The 18,793-nt window shown below is 64.1% G+C and overlaps 1 protein-coding gene across 1 annotated transcript; it reads left to right on the top strand.

Annotated features, from left to right (window-relative positions):
- Positions 1 to 953: 953 nt before the first annotated feature.
- On the top strand, positions 954 to 18,062 carry LOC140644659 (protein lin-7 homolog B-like). The gene is given in 9 exon segments (XM_072847682.1): positions 954 to 999; positions 1,870 to 1,988; positions 3,949 to 4,020; positions 7,727 to 7,817; positions 7,820 to 7,892; positions 7,894 to 7,930; positions 11,670 to 11,830; positions 17,844 to 17,983; positions 18,052 to 18,062. Coding segments are annotated over 9 exon segments (744 nt in total). The 5' UTR covers positions 954 to 959.
- Positions 18,063 to 18,793: the final 731 nt, after the last annotated feature.

Below are 18,793 nucleotides of genomic sequence, written 5' to 3'. Positions count from 1 at the left end.
TTGGGGGGGTCTTTTCTCCTGGGATGGGGGTCCTTCTGCCCCAAAGGGGTGTCCCCCCATTAGGGGTCTCCCCAAAATGGTGTCTCACCCCCCCAGATTGGGGGATCCCCCATATTTGACACCCCCCCCACATTTGAGGTCCTTTTCCCCTCCAGATTTGCCCCCCTCCCCCAGATTTGGGGACACCCCTGGATTTGGGGTCCCCAGGATTTGCCCCCCCATCAGGGGTTCCCCCACAGATTTGGGGTCCTGCCAGATTGGGGTGCCCCCCAGTTTGCCACCCCCCACTTTTGGAGTCTTCCCCCAAAATTTACCCCCCCTACCCCAATTTGGGATCCCCTGAAGTTTGGGCCCCCCTACGGATTTGGGGTCCCCCACCACCCGGTTTTAGGTCCCCCCAGTCTCCCTCCCCAATTTGGGGTCCCCCCAGATTTGACGCCCCCCGATTTACCCCCTGCTTTTGGGGACCCCCAGTCTCCCTCCCCAGATTTGGGGTCCCCTCAATTACCCCCCGATTTGGGCACCGCCAGTTACCCCCTGCCAATTTGGGGTCCCCCAGTTCCCCCAGATTTGGGGTCCCCCAGTCGTGTCCCCCCCCGGATTTGGGGTCCCCCTCAATTACCCCTCCCCGGATTTGGGGTCCCCCGATTCCCCCACTTTCCCCCTTATTTTGGGGTCCCCCAGATTTGGGGTCCCCCAATTACCCCCCCGATTTGGGGTCCCCCAGATCCCCCAGTTTCACCCCCTTGATTTGGGGTCCCCCAATTCCCCCCCAGTTTCCCCCCATTTGGGGTCCGTCCCCCCACCGCACACGCACACGTGCGGGGGAGGGCAGCATGCGCGTGGGCGTCCTCCCCTCCCTCCCTCCCCCTCGCCCCTCCCCTCCTCTCCCCTCCCTCCTCCCCCCCGGAGCCGCGCGCATGGGGGCTGAGAGGCAGGGCAGGCAGGCGCGCGCGAAGATGGCAGCGCTGAGCGGGGACCCGCTGGGGCTGGAGCGGGGTACAGGGGGGGCCGGGGGGAGCAGAGGAGGGGCGTGCAGGGGTGGGGAGGGGCAGGGGGGCTGTGCGTGGGGAGGGGCTGCGGCAGGGGAGTTGTGCGGGGGAGGGGCTGTAATGGGGTGCGAAGTGGGGGCGCTGGGCAATGGGGGGGATGGGGGGCAGGAGGGGGTGGGGGGGTGGGGAGGGTTGGGGGTGCATGGGGGAGGGGGCGATGGGGGGGAGTTGTGCAGGGGGAGGGGCTGTAATGGGGTGCGAAGTGGGGGGATGGGGGGATGGGGGGCTGGGCAATGGGGGGGTGGAAAGTGGGGTGCAGGGGGCGGTGAGTGGGAGGGGAAGGGGGTTGGGCAGTGGGGGAGGGCTGGGGGTTGTGCATGGGGGGCTGGGCAGTGGGGGGTGGAAAGTGGGCTACGGGGGGGCTGGGCAATGGGGGGTGGGAAGTGGGGTGCAGGGGGGCTGGGTGATGGGGGGTGCAAAGTGGGGTGCGGGGGGCTGGGTGATGGGGGGTGCAAAGTGGGGTGCGGGGGGCTGGGCAATTGGGGGGTGCAAAGTGGGGTGCGGGGGGGCTGGGTGATGGGGGTGCAAAGTGGGGTGCGGGGGGCTGGGCAATTGGGGGTGCAAAGTGGGGTGCGGGGGGCTGGGTGATGGGGGGTGGGAAGTGGGGTGCGGGGGGCTGGGCAATGGGGGTGCAAAGTGGGGTGCAGGGGGTCTGGGCGATGGGGGGTGGGAAGTGGGGTGCGGGGGGCTGGGCAATGGGGTGCAAAGTGGGGCGCGAGGGGGCTGGGCGATGGGGGGGTGCAAAGTGGGGTACGGGGGGGTCTGGGCGATGGGGGTGGGAAGTGGGGTGACCCCGGGGGTGCCGGGGCCCCCCCAGACGTGGCGCGGGCGGTGGAGCTGCTGGAGCGGCTGCAGCGCAGCGGGGAGCTGCCCCCCCAGAAGCTGCAGGCGCTGCAGAGGGTCCTGCAGAGCAAGTTCTGCTCCGCCATCCGCGAGGTGAGGGGACCCCCCCCCCGGCACCCCAAGATCCCCCGGCATCTCCCATGGCCCCCCAAGATCTCCCCAGGACCCCCAATATCCCCAGGACCCCCATATTCCCCAGGACCCCAATATCCCCCAGCACCCCCGTAGCCCCCAAGACCCCCAGGACCCCCAGTATCCCCAAGACCCCCAATATCCCCCAGCACCCCGTAACCCCAAGATCCCCCAGGACCCCCATATTCTCCAGGACCCCCAAGATCCCCCAGCACCCCCATAGCCCCCAAGACCCCCAGGACCCCCAATATCCCCCAAGACCCCCAATATCCCCCAGCATCCCCCATGGCCCCCAGGACCCCCAGGACCCCCAATATCCCCCAGGACCCCAAAGATCCCCCCAGAACCCCCATAGCCCCCAAGATCCCCCAGGTCCCCCAATATCTCCCATGGCCCCCAAGATCCCCCAGGACCCCAATATCCCCCAGGACCCCAAAGACCCCCAGAACCCCCATAGCCCCCAAGATCCCCCAGGTCCCCCAATATCTCCCATGGCCCCCAAGATCCCCCAGGACCCCAATATCCCCCCCCCCCAAGACCCCCAGTATCCCCTAAGACCCCCAAGACCCCCCAGGAACCCCCCATATTCTCCAGGACCCCCAATATCCCCCCAGCACCCCCGTAGCCCCACAAGACCCCCCAGGACCCCCAATATCCCCCAAGACCCCCAATATCCCCCAGCACCCCGTAACCCCCAAGATCCCCCAGGAGCCCCCATATTCTCCAGGACCCCAAGATCCCCCAGCACCCCCATAGCCCCCAAGTTCCCCCCCAGATCCCCCAGTATCCCCCATGGCCCCCAGGACCCCCAGGACCCCCAATATCCCCCAGGACCCCAAAGATCCCCCAGAACCCCCATAGCCCCCCAGGATCCCCCAGGTCCCCCAATATCTCCCATGGCCCCCAAGATCCCCCAGGACCCCAATATCCCCCCCCAAGACCCCCCAGTATCCTGTAAGACCCCAAGACCCCCAGGACCCCAATATTCCTCAGGACCCCAAGATCCCCCAGCACCCCCATGGCCCCCAAGATCCCACCAGGAACCCCAAGAGCCCCCAGGACCCCCAATATCTCCCCAAGACCCCCCAATATCCCCCATGGCCCCCAAGTTCCCCCAAGACTCCTCAAGATCCCCCAGGACCCCAAGATCCCCCAGCACCCCCCATGGCCCCCAAGATCCCACCAGGAACCCCAAGAGCCCCCCAGGACCCCCAATATCTCCCCAAGACCCCCAATATCCCCCATGGCCCCCAAGTTCCCCCAAGACTCCTCAAGATCCCCCAGGACCCCAAGATCCCCCAGCACCCCCCATGGCCCCCAAGATCCCACCAGGAACCCCAAGAGCCCCCAGAACCCCCAATATCTCCCCAAGACCCCCAATATCCCCATGGCCCCCCAAGTTCCCCCCAAGACTCCTCAAGATCCCCCAGGACCCCCAAGATCCCCCTAATGCCCCCAATATCCCCCAGGACCCCCAGTATCCCCCAGCATCCCCCATGGCCCCCAAAACCCCCTCTGGACCCCCAAGATCCCCAGGACCCCCAAGATCTCCCCAGGACCCCTCAGTATCCCCCAACCCCCAGTATCCCCCAGGGCCCCCAAGGTCCCCCAGGCCCCCAACATCCCCCCCAGTACCCCAATATCTCCCAAGGGCCCCCCATTATCGCCCCAGGATCTGCCATAGCCCCCAGTGTCCTCCCAGAGCCCCCAACATCCCCCAACCCCCATATCCTCCCAGGGCCCCCATATCCCCCCCATGAGCCATCCCTCCCCACCCCCAATAATCCCCTGGGACCCCAAACCCCTCTCCCCAGCCCCCATTCCCTCCTGGGGTCCCCCAATCCTCACCAGCAGCCCCTCCCAACCCCCCGAGGCCTGGGTCCCCCAAAACTGGGGGTCCCCCCATCCTGTGCCCCCCCAGGTGTACGAGCAGCTCTACGACACCCTGGACATCACCGGCAGCCCCGAGATCCGGGCCCACGCCACCGCCAAGGTACCCCAAAACCCCCGGCACCCCAAAACCTGCCCCGTAACCCCACCCCCCAGCACCCCAAAACCCCCTGCTACCCCCCACGCCCCTCCAGCCCCCAAAACCTGCCCTGGCATCCCAACCCCTCCCGGCACCCCAACACCCCCTCAGCCCCCGAAACCCACCCCGGCACCCCAAAACCCCTCCCAGCACCCCAAAACTCACCCTGGCACCCCAACCCCTCCCCCGGCACCCCAAAACTCCCCTGGTACCCCAACCCCCCCTCAGCCCCCAAAACATGCCCTGGCACCCCAACACCCCCCGGTACCCCAAAACCCACCCCGGCACCCCAAAACCCCTCCCAGCACCCCAAAACTCACCCTGGCACCCCAACCCCCCCCGGCACCCCAAAACTCCCCTGGTACCCCAACCCCCCCTCAGCCCCCAAAACATGCCCTGGCACCCCAACACCCTCCCCAGCACCGAAAACTCCCCTGGTACCCCAACACCCCCAGCCCCCAAAACCTGCCCTGGCACCCCAACCCCCCAGCACCCCAAAACTCTCCCTGGTACCCCAACACCCCCAGCCCCCAAAACCTGCCCTGGCACCCCAACCCCCAGCACCCCAAAACTCTCCCTGGTACCCCAACACCCCCAGCCCCCAAAACATGTCCTGGCACCCCAACACCACCCCCGGCACCCCAAAACCCCTCCCAGCACCCCAAAACTCCCCTGGTACCCCAACCCCCCCTCAGCCCCCAAAACATGCCCTGGCACCCCAACACCACCCCCGGCACCCCAAAACCCTCCCAGCACCCCAAAACTCACCCTGGCACTCCACACCCCCCCGGCACCCCAAAACTCCCCTGGTAACCCAACCCCCCGGCACCCCAAAACCCCCTGGCACTGCAAAACTCCCCTGGTACCCCAACCCCCCCGTACCCCAATACTCTCCTAGAGACCCCCAAAACCCCTGGGGACCCCAATACCCCCCAAGGGACCCCATAACCCCTCTGGGAACCCCAATAAATGCCAGGGAACCCCAATACCCCCCTGGGGACCCCAATACCCCCCGGGGGACCCCAATATCCCTCTCAGGGACCCCAATAACCCCCAGGGGACCCCAATACCCCCCAGGGACCCCAATACCCCCCCAGGGACCCCAATATTCCCTCTGGGGACCCCAATACCTCCTTGGGGACCCCTCAGGGTCCCCAGTACCACTCTGGGACCCCAATACCCCCCGGTACCCCAATACCCCCAGGGACCCCAATACCCGGACCCCAATACCCCCTCAGGGACCCCAATATTCCCTCTGGGGACCCCAATACCTCCTTGGGGACCCCCTCAGGGACCCCAGTACCCCTCTGGGACCCCAATACCCCCCGGTACCCCAATACCCCCCAGGGACCCCAATACCCCCCCGGGACCCCAATATTCCCTCTGGGGACCCCAATACCTCCTTGGGGACCCCCTCAGGGACCCCAGTACCCCTCTGGGACCCCAATACCCCCCCAGGGACCCCAATACCCCCCAGGGACCCCAATATTCCCTCTGGGGACCCCAATACCTCCTTGGGGACCCCCTCAGGGACCCCAGTACCACTCTGGGACCCCAATACCCACCCCGGTACCCCAATACCCCCCAGGGACCCCAATACCCCCCGGTACCCCAATACCCCCCAGGGACCCCAATATTCCCTCTGGGGACCCCAATACCTCCTTGGGGACCCCCTCAGGGACCCCAGTACCCCTCTGGGACCCCAATACCCCCCAGGGACCCCAATACCCCCCAGGTACCCCAATGTCCCCTTAGGGACCCCAATAACCCCCTGGGGACCCCATAACCCCTCCAGCCCCCCGCCCTGGGGCTGTCCCCGTCTCTCGCCCGCGGTGTCACCTCCCCCGTGTCCATCTGTCCCCTCCTTGTGTCCATCTGTGTCCCCCCCCCCCGTGTCCGTCTGTCCCCCCCACGGTGGCCATCTGCTGTCCCCAGAGCCCGTCTGGACCCTGTCCCTGTCCCCACGTCCCTGTGTGTCCCCATGTCCCCACGTCCCCACGTCCCCATCCCTGTCCCCATGTCCCCGTCCCCATGTCCCCATCCCTGTCCCCATGTCCCCACCCCAGGTCCCGGCCGCTGCTCCTCTGTCCTGGCCGGGATGTCCCCGTGTCCCCCTCTGTCCCCCATTGTGTCCCTATGTGACCTCAGGGGACAGTGTCACCCCTGTCCCCACGCTGTCCCTCTGTCCCCTTGCTGTCCCCACGTCCCCACGCTGTCCCCATGTCCCACACCGTCCCCATTTTCCCCTGCTGTCCCCGTGTCCCCATGTCCCCACGCTGTCCCCACGTCCCATTCCTGTCCCCCATGTCCCCACAGTCCCCATGTCCCCATGCGTGCCCCATGTCCTCACGCTGTCCCCACGTCCCCACGCTGTCCCTGTGCCCCATGCGTGTCCCACGTCCCTGTGCTGTCCCCTCATCCCATGTGTCCCATGTCCTCGTGTGTCCCCACGTGTCCCCACGCCCCACACTGTCCCCTGTGCCACACGTGTCCATCCCTCTGTCCCTGTGTCCCCCACATGTCCCTGTGTCCCCACATCCCCGTGTCCCACACTGTCCCAATGTCCCCTGTGTCCCCCACATGTCCCCATGTCCCTCATGTGTCCCCATGTCCCCCATGTCCGTGTCCCCCTGTCCCCTTGTGTCCCTGTATCCCCAATGTCCCCCACGTCCCCTCATGTCCTGCTATGTCCCCCGCGTCCTCCGTGTCCCCATGTCCCCCATGTCCCCCACACCTGCCATGTCCCCATCTGTCCCCAGGTCCCCACATCCCCAGACCCCCATGTCTCCCCCATGTCTCCCCATGTCCCCCTGTCCCCATGTGTCCCTATGTGTCCCCACGTCTCCCCATGTCCCCCCATACCGTGCCATGTCCCCATGTCCCCACATCCCCCATGTGTCCCCATGTCCTGGCATGTCCCCATGTGTCCCCAGGTCCCCCATACCCCCATGTCCCCCCATACCCGCTGTGTCCCCATGTCCCCTCATACCCCCCATGTCCCCATGTGTCCCCACGCCCCTGTGTCCCCATGTCCCCCCACACCCCCATGTCCCCATATCCCTCCATGCCCCCCTGTGTCCTCACGTCCCCGTGCCCCCCGTGTCCCCAGGTCCCCCACACCCCCACATGTCCCCATATCTCCCCATGCCCCCTGTGTCCCCATGTCCCCCATACCCCCATGTCCCCACATCCCCATGCCCCCCATACCCCCATGTCCTCCCATGCCCCCCACGTCCCCATGTCCCCCATATCCCCCATGTCCCCACATCCCCATCCCCCCATACCCCCATGTCCCCCATATCCCCCCACGTCCCCATGTCCCCCACACCCCCATGTCCCCCATATCCCCCCACGTCCCCATGTCCCCATGTCCCCCACATCCCCATGTCCCCCCATATCCCACCATGTCCCCCATGCCCTCCCTGTGTCCCCACATCCCCATGACCCCCCATACCCCATGTCCCCCCACACCCCCCATGTCCCCATATCCCCCATGCCCCCCTGTGTCCTCACGTCCCCGTGCCCCCCATGTCCCCAGGTCCCCAATGCCCTCCCTGTGTCCCCATGTCCCCCCATACCCCCATGTCCCCCATATCCCCATGTCCCCCATCCCCCATGTCCCCACACCCCTCACCCCCACATCCCTGTCCCCCCCTTTGTCCCCCCCCAGGCGACGGTGGCCGCCTTCGCGGCCAGCGAGGGCCACGCTCACCCGCGGGTGGTGGAGCTCCCCAAAACGGAGGAGGGGCTGGGCTTCAACATCATGGGGGCAAAGAGCAGAACTCCCCCATCTACATCTCCCGCGTCATCCCGGGGGTGGCCGACCGCCACGGGGGCTCAAGCGGGGGACCAGCTCCTCAGTGTCAACGGCGTGGTGAGTCTTGGGGGGAGTCTGTAAGGGGTTTGGGGGCTATGGTGGGTTGTGGGGGGGCTGGAGGGGGTTTGGGGGGCTACAGGGGGTCTGGGGGGGCTATGGAGGCCTGGAGGGCATTTGAGGGGGCTACAGGGGGTTTGAGGGGTTTTGGGGCTATGGAGGCCTGGAGGGCATTTGAGGGGCTACGGGGGTTTGAGGGGTTTTGGGGCTATGTTGGGTTGTGGGGCACTTGAGGGCTACGGGGGGGTTTGAGGGTTTTGGGGGCTATGGAGGCCTGGAGGGCACTTGAGAGGGGCTACGGGGGGTTTGAGGGTTTTGGGGGCTATGGAGGCCTGGAGGGCACTTGAGGGGGCTACGGGGGGGTTGAGGGGTTTTGGGGGGCTAATGGGGGGCTGGAGGGTTTTGGGGCATTATGGGAGCTGGAGGGATTTGAGGGGCTACAGGGGGTTGGAGGGTTTTGGGGGCTATGTTGGGTTGTGGGGGGCTGGAGGAGGTTTGGGGGGGCTACAGGGGTTTGGGGGGCTACGGGGGGATCAAGGGGGTTTTGGGGGCTATGGAGGCCTGGAGGGGATTTGAGGGGCACCGGGGGGGGTTTGAGGGTTTTGGGGGCTATGGAGGCCTGGAGGGCATTTGAGGGCTACGGGGGGTTTGAGGGGTTTGGGGCTATGGAGGCCTGGAGGGCATTTGAGGGGCTACGGGGAGGTTTGAGGGGTTTTGGGGGGCTAATGGGGGCTGGAGGGTTTTGGGGCATTATGGGGGGCTGGAGGATTTGAGGGGCTACAGGGGGTTGGAGGGGTTTTGGGGGGCTATGTTGGGTTGTGGGGGGCTGGAGGAGGTTTGGGGGGCTACAGGGGGTTTGGGGGGGCTACGAGGGGGATCGAGGGGTTTTGGGGGGGTTATGGAGGCCTGGAGGGCACTTGAGGGGGCTACGGGGGGTTTGAGGGGTTTTGGGGGGCTATGGAGGCCTGGAGGTCATTTGAGGGGCTACGGGGGGTTGAGGGGTTTTGGGGGGCTAATGGGGGCTGGAGGGTTTTGGGGCATTATGGGGGCTGGAGGATTTGAGGGGCTACAGGGGTTGGAGGGGGTTTTGGGGGCTATGGGGACCTGGAGGGATTTGAGGGGCTACGGGGGGTTTGGGGGTTATGGGGGTCTGGAGGGGTTTGGGGGTACAGGGGTTTGGGGGGTTCTGGGGGACGATGGGGGGCCTGGGAGGGTTTGGGGGTTATGGGGGGCTGTAGGAGATTTGAGGGGGCTGTAGGGGGTTTGGGGGCTATGGGGGTCGAGGGTTTTGGGGGTTATGGGGGGCTGGAGGGGGTTTGGGGGCTCTGGGGGTCTGGAGGATTTAGGGGGCTATGGGGGTTTGAGGGGTTTTGGGGTGTTATGGGGGGTCTGGAGGGAGTTTGAGGGGCTATGTGGGGCTGAGGAGATTTGAGGGGGCTACAGGGGGTTGAGGGGGTTTTGGGGGCTATGGGGGCTGGAGGCATTTTGGGGGGCTTGGGGGGCTGGAGGATTTGAGGGGTTACAGGGGGCTTTGAGGGGTTTTGGGGGTTTATGGGGGACTGGAGGAGGATTTAGGGGGCTATGGGGGTTGAGGGGGTTTTGGGGGGCTATGGGGGGTTTGAGGGGGTTTGGGGGCTATGGGGGTCTGGAGGGGGTTTGGGGGCTACGGGGGTATTGGGGGGCTGGAGGGGATTTGAGGGGGCTACAGGGGTTTTGGGGGGCTGGAGGAGGTTTGGGGGGCTGGGGGATTATGGGGGCTGGAGCAGAGTTTGAGGGGGTTTTGGGGGCTTTGAGGGGCTTATGGGGTTTTGGGGGGCTGGAGGGGGTTTTGGGGGCTGGAGGGGTTAGGAGGGTTAAGGGGGGCTGTGGTGCAGTTTTGGGGCGCTACAGGGGAGTTTTTGGGGGCTGGAGGGGTTTGGGGGTTGTGGGGGAGCGGTGTAGTTTTGGGGTGCAGCGCAGGGGTTTGGGGTCTGCGTAGGAATTGGGGGGGTCAGAGCAGGGTTTTGGGGTTCACCCCAGATTTTGGGGATGCAGTGCCGTTTGGGGGGGCTGCACCCCAGGGTTTGCAGCGCGTAGGGACGCGGCAGAGGGTTTTGGGGTGCAGGGCAGTTTTTGGGGGTGTCAGAGCGGGATTTTGGGGTTCAGCATAATTTTGGGGGTCAACAAAGGGTTTCGGGGTTCACAGATTTTGGGGTTCACCCCAGATTTTGGGGGTGCAGTGCCGTTTGGGGGGGCTGCACCCCAGGGTTTGCAGCGCGTAGGGACGCAGCAGAGGGTGGGGCTGGGTGGAGGGGATGCGCAGGGTTTTTGGGGGGTGGGTGCAAGTTTTTGGGGTGTCACTGCGGGTTTTGGGGTGCCAGAGCGGGTTACTGGGGTCCAGCATGATTTTGGGGGTTCAGCAGAGGGTTTTGGGGTTCAGCCCAGCTTTTGGGGTGCAGTGATGTTTTGGGGTGCTGCAGCCCAGGGTTTGCAGCCCAGCGTAGGGACGCAGCAGAGGGTTTTGGGGTGCAGGGCAGTTTTGGGGGTGTCAGAGCGGGATTTTGGGGTTCAGCATAATTTTGGGGGTCAGCAAAGGGTTTCGGGGTTCACAGATTTTGGGGTTCACCCCAGATTTTGGGGGTGCAGTGCCGTTTGGGGGTGCTGCAGCCCAGGGTTTGCAGCGCGTAGGGACGCGGCAGAGGGTTTTGGGGTGCAGGGCAGTTTTTGGGGGGCAGAGCGGGGTTTTGGGGTTCAGCATGATTTTGGGGGTTCAGCGGAGGGTTTTGGGGTTCACCCCAGATTTTGGGGTGCAGTGCCGTTTGGGGCTGCACCCCAGGGTTTGCAGCGTAGGGACGCAGCAGAGGGTTGGGGCTGGGTGGAGGGGATGCGCAGGGTTTTTGGGGGGTGGGTGCAGGTTTTTGGGGTGTCACTGCGGGTTTTGGGGTGCCAGAGCGGGATTTTGGGGTTCAGCATGATTTTGGGGTTCAGCAGAGGGTTTTGGGGTTCAGCCCAGCTTTTGGGGTGCAGTGATGTTTTGGGGGCTGCACCCCAGGGTTTCGTAGGGACGCGGCAGAGGGTTTTGGGGTGCAGGGCAGTTTTGGGGGGCAGCGCAGGGGTTTTGGGGTTCAGCATAATTTTGGGGGTTCAGCGGAGGGTTTTGGGGTTCACCCCAGATTTTGGGGGTGCAGTGCCGTTTGGGGGGGCTGCACCCCAGGGTTTGCAGCGTGTAGGGACGCAGCAGAGGGTTGGGGCTGGGTGGAGGGGATGCGCAGGGTTTTTGGGGGTGGGTGCAGGTTTTGGGGTGTCACTGCGGGTTTTGGGGTGCCAGAGCGGGTTATTGGGGTTCAGCATGATTTTGGGGGTTCAGCAGAGGGTTTTGGGGTTCAGCCCAGCTTTTGGGGGTGCAGTGATGTTTTGGGGTGCTGCACCCCAGGGTTTGCAGCGCGTAGGGACGCGGCAGAGGGTTTTGGGGTGCAGGGCAGTTTTTGGGGGAGCAGAGCGGGATTTTGGGGTTCAGCATGATTTTGGGGGTTCAGCGGAGGGTTTTGGGGTTCACCCCAGATTTTGGGGGTGCAGTGATGTTTTGGGGGGCTGCACCCCAGGGTTTGCAGCGCGTAGGGACGCAGCAGAGGGTCGGGGCTGGGTGGAGGGGATGCGCAGGGTTTTTGGGGGGTGCGGGGTTTTTGGGGTGCGTTTTTTTTGGGGGGTGCGGGTTTTTGGGGTGCCGGTGTGGGTTTTTGGGGTGCTGACGGGGTGCCAGAGCGTGGAGGGGGAGCAGCACGAGCGGGCGGTGGAGCTGCTGAAGGCGGCGCAGGGCTCGGTGAAGCTGGTGGTGCGCTACACGCCCCGGGTGCTGGAGGAGATGGAGGCTCGCTTCGAGAAGCTGCGCACCGCCCGCCGCCGCCAGCACAACAGCTACTCGTGAGCACCCCCAAACCCTGCACCCCAAAACCCCGGCACCCCAAAACCCCCCCGCACCCCCAAATCCGAACCCCCCAAATCCTCGCACCCCCAAAAGGCAGCACCCTGAACCCCCCCCGAGCCTCCAAATCCTTGTGCAACCCCTAAGAAACCTCTGTCCCCAAAATCCTGCACCCCAAAATCCTTGCACCCCCAAATCCTTGCACCCCAAAATCCTTGCACCCCCAAACCCTGCACCCCAAAACCCCGGCACCCCAAAACCCCCCCGCACCCCCAAATCCGAACCCCCCAAATCCTCGCACCCCCAAAAGGCAGCACCCTGAACCCCCCGAGCCTCTGAATCCCTGTGCGACCCCGATAAACCTCTGTCCCCAACGTACCTGCACCCCGAAATCGTGCACCCCAAAATCCTTGCACCCCAAACCCTGCACCCCAAAACCCCGGCACCCCGAGACCCCCGCACCCCAAATCCCTGCACCCCAAAGGCAGCACCCTGAACCCCCAAGCCTCCAAATCCTTGTGCGACCCCAAGAAACCTCTGTCCCCAAAATGCCTGCACCCCAAAATCCTGTACAACCCCAAATCCTTGCACCCCAAATCCCTGCACCCCAAATCCCTGCTCCCCAAAACCCCTGCACCCCAAAATCCGCACCCCCAAATCCTCGCACCCCAAAAGGCAGCACCCTGAACCCCCCCGAGCCTCCGAATCCCTGTGCGACCCCCGATAAACCTCTGCCCCCAAAGCCTGCACCCCGAAATCGTGCACCCCAAAATCATTGCACCCCAAACCCTCGCACCCCAAAACCCCGGCACCCCAAAACCCCCACACCCCAAATCCAAACCCCCAAATCTTTGCACCCCCAAAGGCAGCACCCTGAACCCCCGAGACTCTGAATCCCTGTGCGACCCCCATAAACCTCTGTCCCCAAAATGCCTGCACCCCGAAATTGTGCACCCCAAAATCCTTACACCCCAAACCCTGCACCCCAAAACCCCGTCACCCCAAAACCCCTGCACCCCCAAATCCGAACCCCCAAATCTTTGCACCCCCAAAAGGCAGCACCCTGAACCCCCCAAGCCTCTGAATCCTTGTGCAACCCCAATAAACCTCTGTCCCCAAAAGCCTGCACCCCAAAATCCTTGCACCCCAAAATCATTGCACCCCAAACCCTCGCACCCCAAAACCCCGGCACCCCAAAACCCCCACACCCCCAAATCCAAACCCCCAAATCTTTGCACCCCAAAAGCAGCACCCTGAACCCCCGAGCCTCTGAATCCCTGTGCGACCCCGATAAACCTCTGTCCCCAAAATGCCTGCACCCCAAATCCTTGCACCCCAAACCCTCGCACCCCAAAACCCCGTCACCCCAAAATCCCCTGCACCCCAAATCCGAACCCCCAAATCTTTGCACCCCCAAAAGCAGCACCCTGAACCCCCCAAGCCTCCAAATCCTTGTGCAACCCCCAAGAAACCTGTCCCCAAAATGCCTGCACCCCAAAATCCTTACAACCCCAAATCCCTGCACCCCAAAACTCCCTGCACCCCAAATCCCTGCACCCCAAAACCCCCGCACCCCAAATCCGAACCCCCAAATCCTCGCACCCCCAAAAAGGCAGCACCCTGAACCCCCGAGACTCTGAATCCCTGTGCAACCCCCAAAAACCTCTGCCCCCAACGTACCTGCACCCCGAAATCGTGCACCCCAAAATCCTTGCACCCCCAAACCCTGCACCCCAAAACCCTGGCACCCCAAAACCCCCACACCCCAAATCCGATCCCCCAAATCCTCACACCCCCAAAAGGCAGCACCCTGAACCCCCGAGCCTCCGAATCCCTGTGCGACCCCAAAAAACCTCTGTCCCCAACGTGCCTGCACCCCGAAATCGTGCACCCCAAAATCCTTGCACCCCAAACCCTCGCAACCCAAAACCCCGGCACCCCAAAACCCCCGCACCCCCAAATCCTCGCACCCCCAAAAGGCAGCACCCTGAACCCCCAAGCCTCCAAATCCTTGTGCGACCCCAAGAAACCTCTGTCCCCAAAATCCTGCACCCCAAAATCCTTACAACCCCAAATCCTTGCACCCCAAATCCCTGCACCCCAAATCCCTGCTCCCCAAAACCCCGGCACCCCAAAACCCCCGCACCCCCAAATCCCTGCACCCCCAAAAGGCAGCACCCTGAACCCCCAAGCCTCTGAATCCTGTGCGACCCCGATAAACCTCTGCCCCCAAAAGCCTGCACCCCGAAATCGTGCACCCCAAAATCCTTGCACCCCAAACCCTGCACCCCAAAACCCCGGCACCCCAAAACCCCCACACCCCCAAATCCTCGCACCCCAAAAGGCAGCACCCTGATCCCCCAAGCCTCCAAATCCTTGTGCGACCCCCAAGAAACCTCTGCCCCCAAAATCCTGCACCCCAAATCGTGCACCCCAAAACCCCTGCACCCTAAAAAACCTGAACCCCCAAATCCCAGCACCCCCAAATCCCGAACCCCCAAATCCTGAAACACCGACATATTTGCACCCCAAAATCCCTGCGCCCCCCAAATTATTGCACCATAAAAACCCCTGAAACCGCAAAATTCTTGAACCCCCCCAAACCCCTGCACCCCCAAACCCCTGCACCCCCAAATCCTGACCCCCAAATCCTGACACCCCCAAATTCTGAACCCCAAATCCTGACCCCCCCAAACCCTGGCACCCCAAAATCCTGAATCCCCAAACCCTGCACCCCCAAAACCTGCACCTCAGAACCTGCACCCCAAAATCTTCTGCACCCCAAATCCCTGCACCCCCAAACCTGCACCCCAAACCTGCACCCCCAAACCCTGAACCCTCAAACCCCGCACCCCAAAATACCTGCAGCCACCAACCCACCTGCACCCCAAAATCTCGGCACCCCAAAACCCAACTCAGCCCCCAACACCCACCCCAGCACCCCAAAACCCTACCCAGCCCCCAAACCTTCCTGAGCCCCCCCAACCCCACCTCAGCACCCCAAAACCTGACCCAGCACCCCAAACTTGACAAAGTCACCCCAAATCCCACCTGAGCCCCCAAAACCTGACCCAGCCCCCCAAAACCCCACCTCAGCACCCCAAACCTCTCCGACTCACCCCAAATCCTGCCCGAGCCCCCAAAACTGGACCCAGAACCCCAAACTTCTCAGAATCACCCCAAATCCTGCCTGAGCCCCCAAACCCACCCCAGCACCCCCAAACTTGACAAAGTCACCCCAAATCCCACCTGAGCCCCCAAAACCGGACCAAGCCCCCAAAACCCCACCTGAGCCCCCAAAACCGGACCCAGCCCCAAAACCCCACCTCAACCCCCAAAACCGGACCCAGCACCCCAAAACCCCACCTGAGCCCCCAAAACCGGACCCAGCACCCCCAAACCTTCATGAGCCCCCCAACCCCACCTCAGCCCCCAAAACTGGACCCAGCACCCCGAAACTTGACAAAGTCACCCCAAATCCTGCCTGAGCCCCCAAACCCCACCCAGCCCCCACCTCAGCACCCCAAAAATCTGTCCTGGCACCCCAAACCTCTCCGACTCACCCCAAATCCTGCCCGAGCCCCCAAAACCGGACCCAGAACCCCCAAACTTGTCAGAGTCACCCCAAATCCTGCCCGAGCCCCCAAACCCACCCCAGCACCCCCAAACTTGACAAAGTCACCCCAAATCCCACCTGAGCCCCCAAAACCGGACCCAGCCCCCAAAACCCCACCTCAACCCCCAAAACCGGACCCAGCACCCCAAAACCCCACCTGAGCCCCCAAAACCCGGACCCAGCACCCCAAAACCCCACCTGAGCCCCCAAAACCGGACCCAGCACCCCCAAACCTTCGTGAGCCCCCCAACCCTACCTCAGCCCCCCAAAACCGGACCCAGCACCCCGAAACTTGACAAAGTCACCCCAAATCCTGCCTGAGCCCCCAAAACCCCACCCAGCCCCACCTCAGCACCCCAAAAATCTGTCCTGGCACCCCCAAACCTCTCCGACTCACCCCAAATCCTGCCCGAGCCCCCAAAACCGGACCCAGAACCCCCAAACTTGTCAGTCACCCCAAATCCTGCCTGAGCCCCCCAAACCCACCCCAGCACCCCAAACTTGACAAAGTCACCCCAAATCCCACGTGAGCCCCCAAAACCGGACCAAGCCCCCAAAACCCCACCTGAGCCCCCAAACCTCTCCGACTCACCCCAAATCCTGCCCGAGCCCCCCAAAACCGGACCCAGAACCCCGAAACTTGTCAGTCACCCCAAATCCTGCCTGAGCCCCCCAAAATCTGACCTAAACCCCCAAACCTGACCCAGCCCCCAAAACCTGACCCAGCCCCCAAACTTCTCAGAATCACCCCAAATCCTGCCTGAGCCCCCAAACCCACCCCAGCACCCCCAAACTTGACAAAGTCACCCCAAATCCCACCTGAGCCCCCCAAAACCGGACCCAGCACCCCCAAACCTTCGTGAGCCCCCAACCCTACCTCAGCCCCCAAAACCGGACCCAGCACCCCGAAACTTGACAAAGTCACCCCAAATCCTGCCTGAGCCCCCAAACTCCACCCAGCCCCACCTCAGCACCCCAAAAATCTGTCCTGGCCCCCCAAACCTCTCCGACTCACCCCAAATCCTGCCCGAGCCCCAAAACCAGACCCAGAACCCCCAAACTTGTCAGAGTCACCCCAAATCCTGCCTGAGCCCCCAAAATCTGACCTAAACCCCCAAACCTGACCCAGCCCCCAAAACCTGACCCAGCCCCCCAAACTTCTCAGAATCACCCCAAATCCTGCCTGAGCCCCCAAACCCACCCCAGCACCCCGAAACGTGACAAAGTCACCCCAAATCCCACCTGAGCCCCCAAAACCGGACCCAGCCCCCAAAACCCCACCTGAGCCCCCAAAACCGGACCCAGCACCCCCAAACGTGTCAGAATCACCCCAAATCCTGCCTGAGCCCCCCAAACCCACCCCAGCACCCCGAAACGTGACAAAGTCACCCCAAATCCCACCTGAGCCCCCAAAACCGGACCCAGCCCCCAAAACCCCACCTCAACCCCCAAAACCGGACCCAGCCCCAAAACCCCACCTGAGCCCCCAAAACCCGGACCCAGCACCCCAAAACCCCACCTGAGCCCCCAAAACCGGACCCAGCACCCCCAAACCTTCGTGAGCCCCCCAACCCCTACCTCAGCCCCCCAAAACCGGACCCAGCACCCCCAAACTTGACAAAGTCACCCCAAATCCTGCCTGAGCCCCCCAAACCCCACCCAGCCCCCACCTCAGCACCCCAAAAATCTGTCCTGGCACCCCAAACCTCTCCGACTCACCCCAAATCCTGCCCGAGCCCCCAAAACCGGACCCAGAACCCCAAACTTGTCAGAGTCACCCCAAATCCTGCCTGAGCCCCCAAAATCTGACCTAAACCCCAAACCTGACCCAGCCCCCAAAACCTGACCCAGCCCCCCCAAACTTCTCAGAATCACCCCAAATCCTGCCTGAGCCCCGCCAAACCCACCCCAGCACCCCGAAACGTGACAAAGTCACCCCAAATCCCACCTGAGCCCCCAAAACCGGACCCAGCCCCCAAAACCCCACCTGAGCCCCCCAAAACCGGACCCAGCACCCCCAAACGTGTCAGAATCACCCCAAATCCTGCCTGAGCCCCCAAACCCACCCCAGCACCCCGAAACGTGACAAAGTCACCCCAAATCCCACCTGAGCCCCCAAAACCGGACCCAGCCCCCAAAACCCCACCTCAACCCCCAAAACCGGACCCAGCCCCAAAACCCCACCTGAGCCCCCAAAACCGGACCCAGCACCCCGAAACGTGTCAGAATCACCCCAAATCCTGCCTGAGACCCCCCCAAACCCACCTGAGCCCCCAAAATCTGTCCCGGCACCCCCAAACTTCTCAGAATCACCCCAAAACCTGCCCGAGAGCCCCCCAAACAAACCCCCGAGACCCCCACCCACTGACACCCCTCCCCCCCAATTTCCCCCACAGGTCGCTGGAATCGAGGGGTAGGAACCCCAGGACCCCCAAGACCCACCCAGGACCCCCGGACCCACCCAGGACCACCCAGGACCCACCCCCCACGACCCACCCGGGACCCCAAAACCCCCGGGACCCCCCCCCGCCCCCCCGTCTGTATATTTGCGTTATTTATGGGCGCGGCCCCCCTGTACAGTTATTTATTGGCCCCTATTTAAAGCCTTGGCGTGAGCCTGTCATGCGTGGGTCATGCGTGGGTCACGTGTGGGTCACGCGTGGGTCATGTGTCACACACACGTGCACCCCACGGGTGGACGCCGGGGTCCTGTATTGGGGTGGGGGGGTGGAAAGGGTGCGTGGGTGGGGGTGGGGATGCGGGGGGTGGGGACACGCAGGGGGTGGGGACACGCAGGGGTGGGGACACGGTGGGGGGGACACGCGTGGGGGTGGGGACATGCAGGGGGTGGGGACACATGGGGGTGGGGACACGGGTGGGGGGGGACACGCGGGGGTGGGGACACATGGGTGGGGGTGGGGACATGGGGTGTGGGGGACACGCGTGGGGGTGGGGACACATGGGGGTGGGGACACGGGGTGGGGGGACACGCGTGGGGTGGGGATACGAGGAGAGGGACACGCGTGGGGGTGGGGACACGGGGGTGGGGACACATGGGTGGGGGTGGGGACATGCGGTGGGGGACACGTGGGGTTGGGGACACGAGTAGGGGTGGGGACGCGTGGGGATGGGGACACGAGTGGGGTGAGGACACGCGGGGGCGTCGGACACGCGTGGGGGTGGGGACACGTTCGTGGGAACACGTGGGCGTCGGGACAGGTGGGTGGGGACACGCGGGGGCGTGGGACACGCGTGGGGGTGGGGACACATGGGTGGGACGCGGGGGGTGGGGACACGCGGGGGTGGGGACATGTGGGTGTATGTGGACACGCGGGGGGTGGGGACG

This window comes from Ciconia boyciana, chromosome 28, assembly GCF_034638445.1.
Source record: "Ciconia boyciana chromosome 28, ASM3463844v1, whole genome shotgun sequence".
In the NCBI taxonomy this organism is placed as follows: domain Eukaryota; kingdom Metazoa; phylum Chordata; class Aves; order Ciconiiformes; family Ciconiidae; genus Ciconia; species Ciconia boyciana.
The sequence above is the reverse complement of the archived record's forward strand: the minus strand, read 5'-3'. Positions and strand labels throughout refer to the sequence as shown.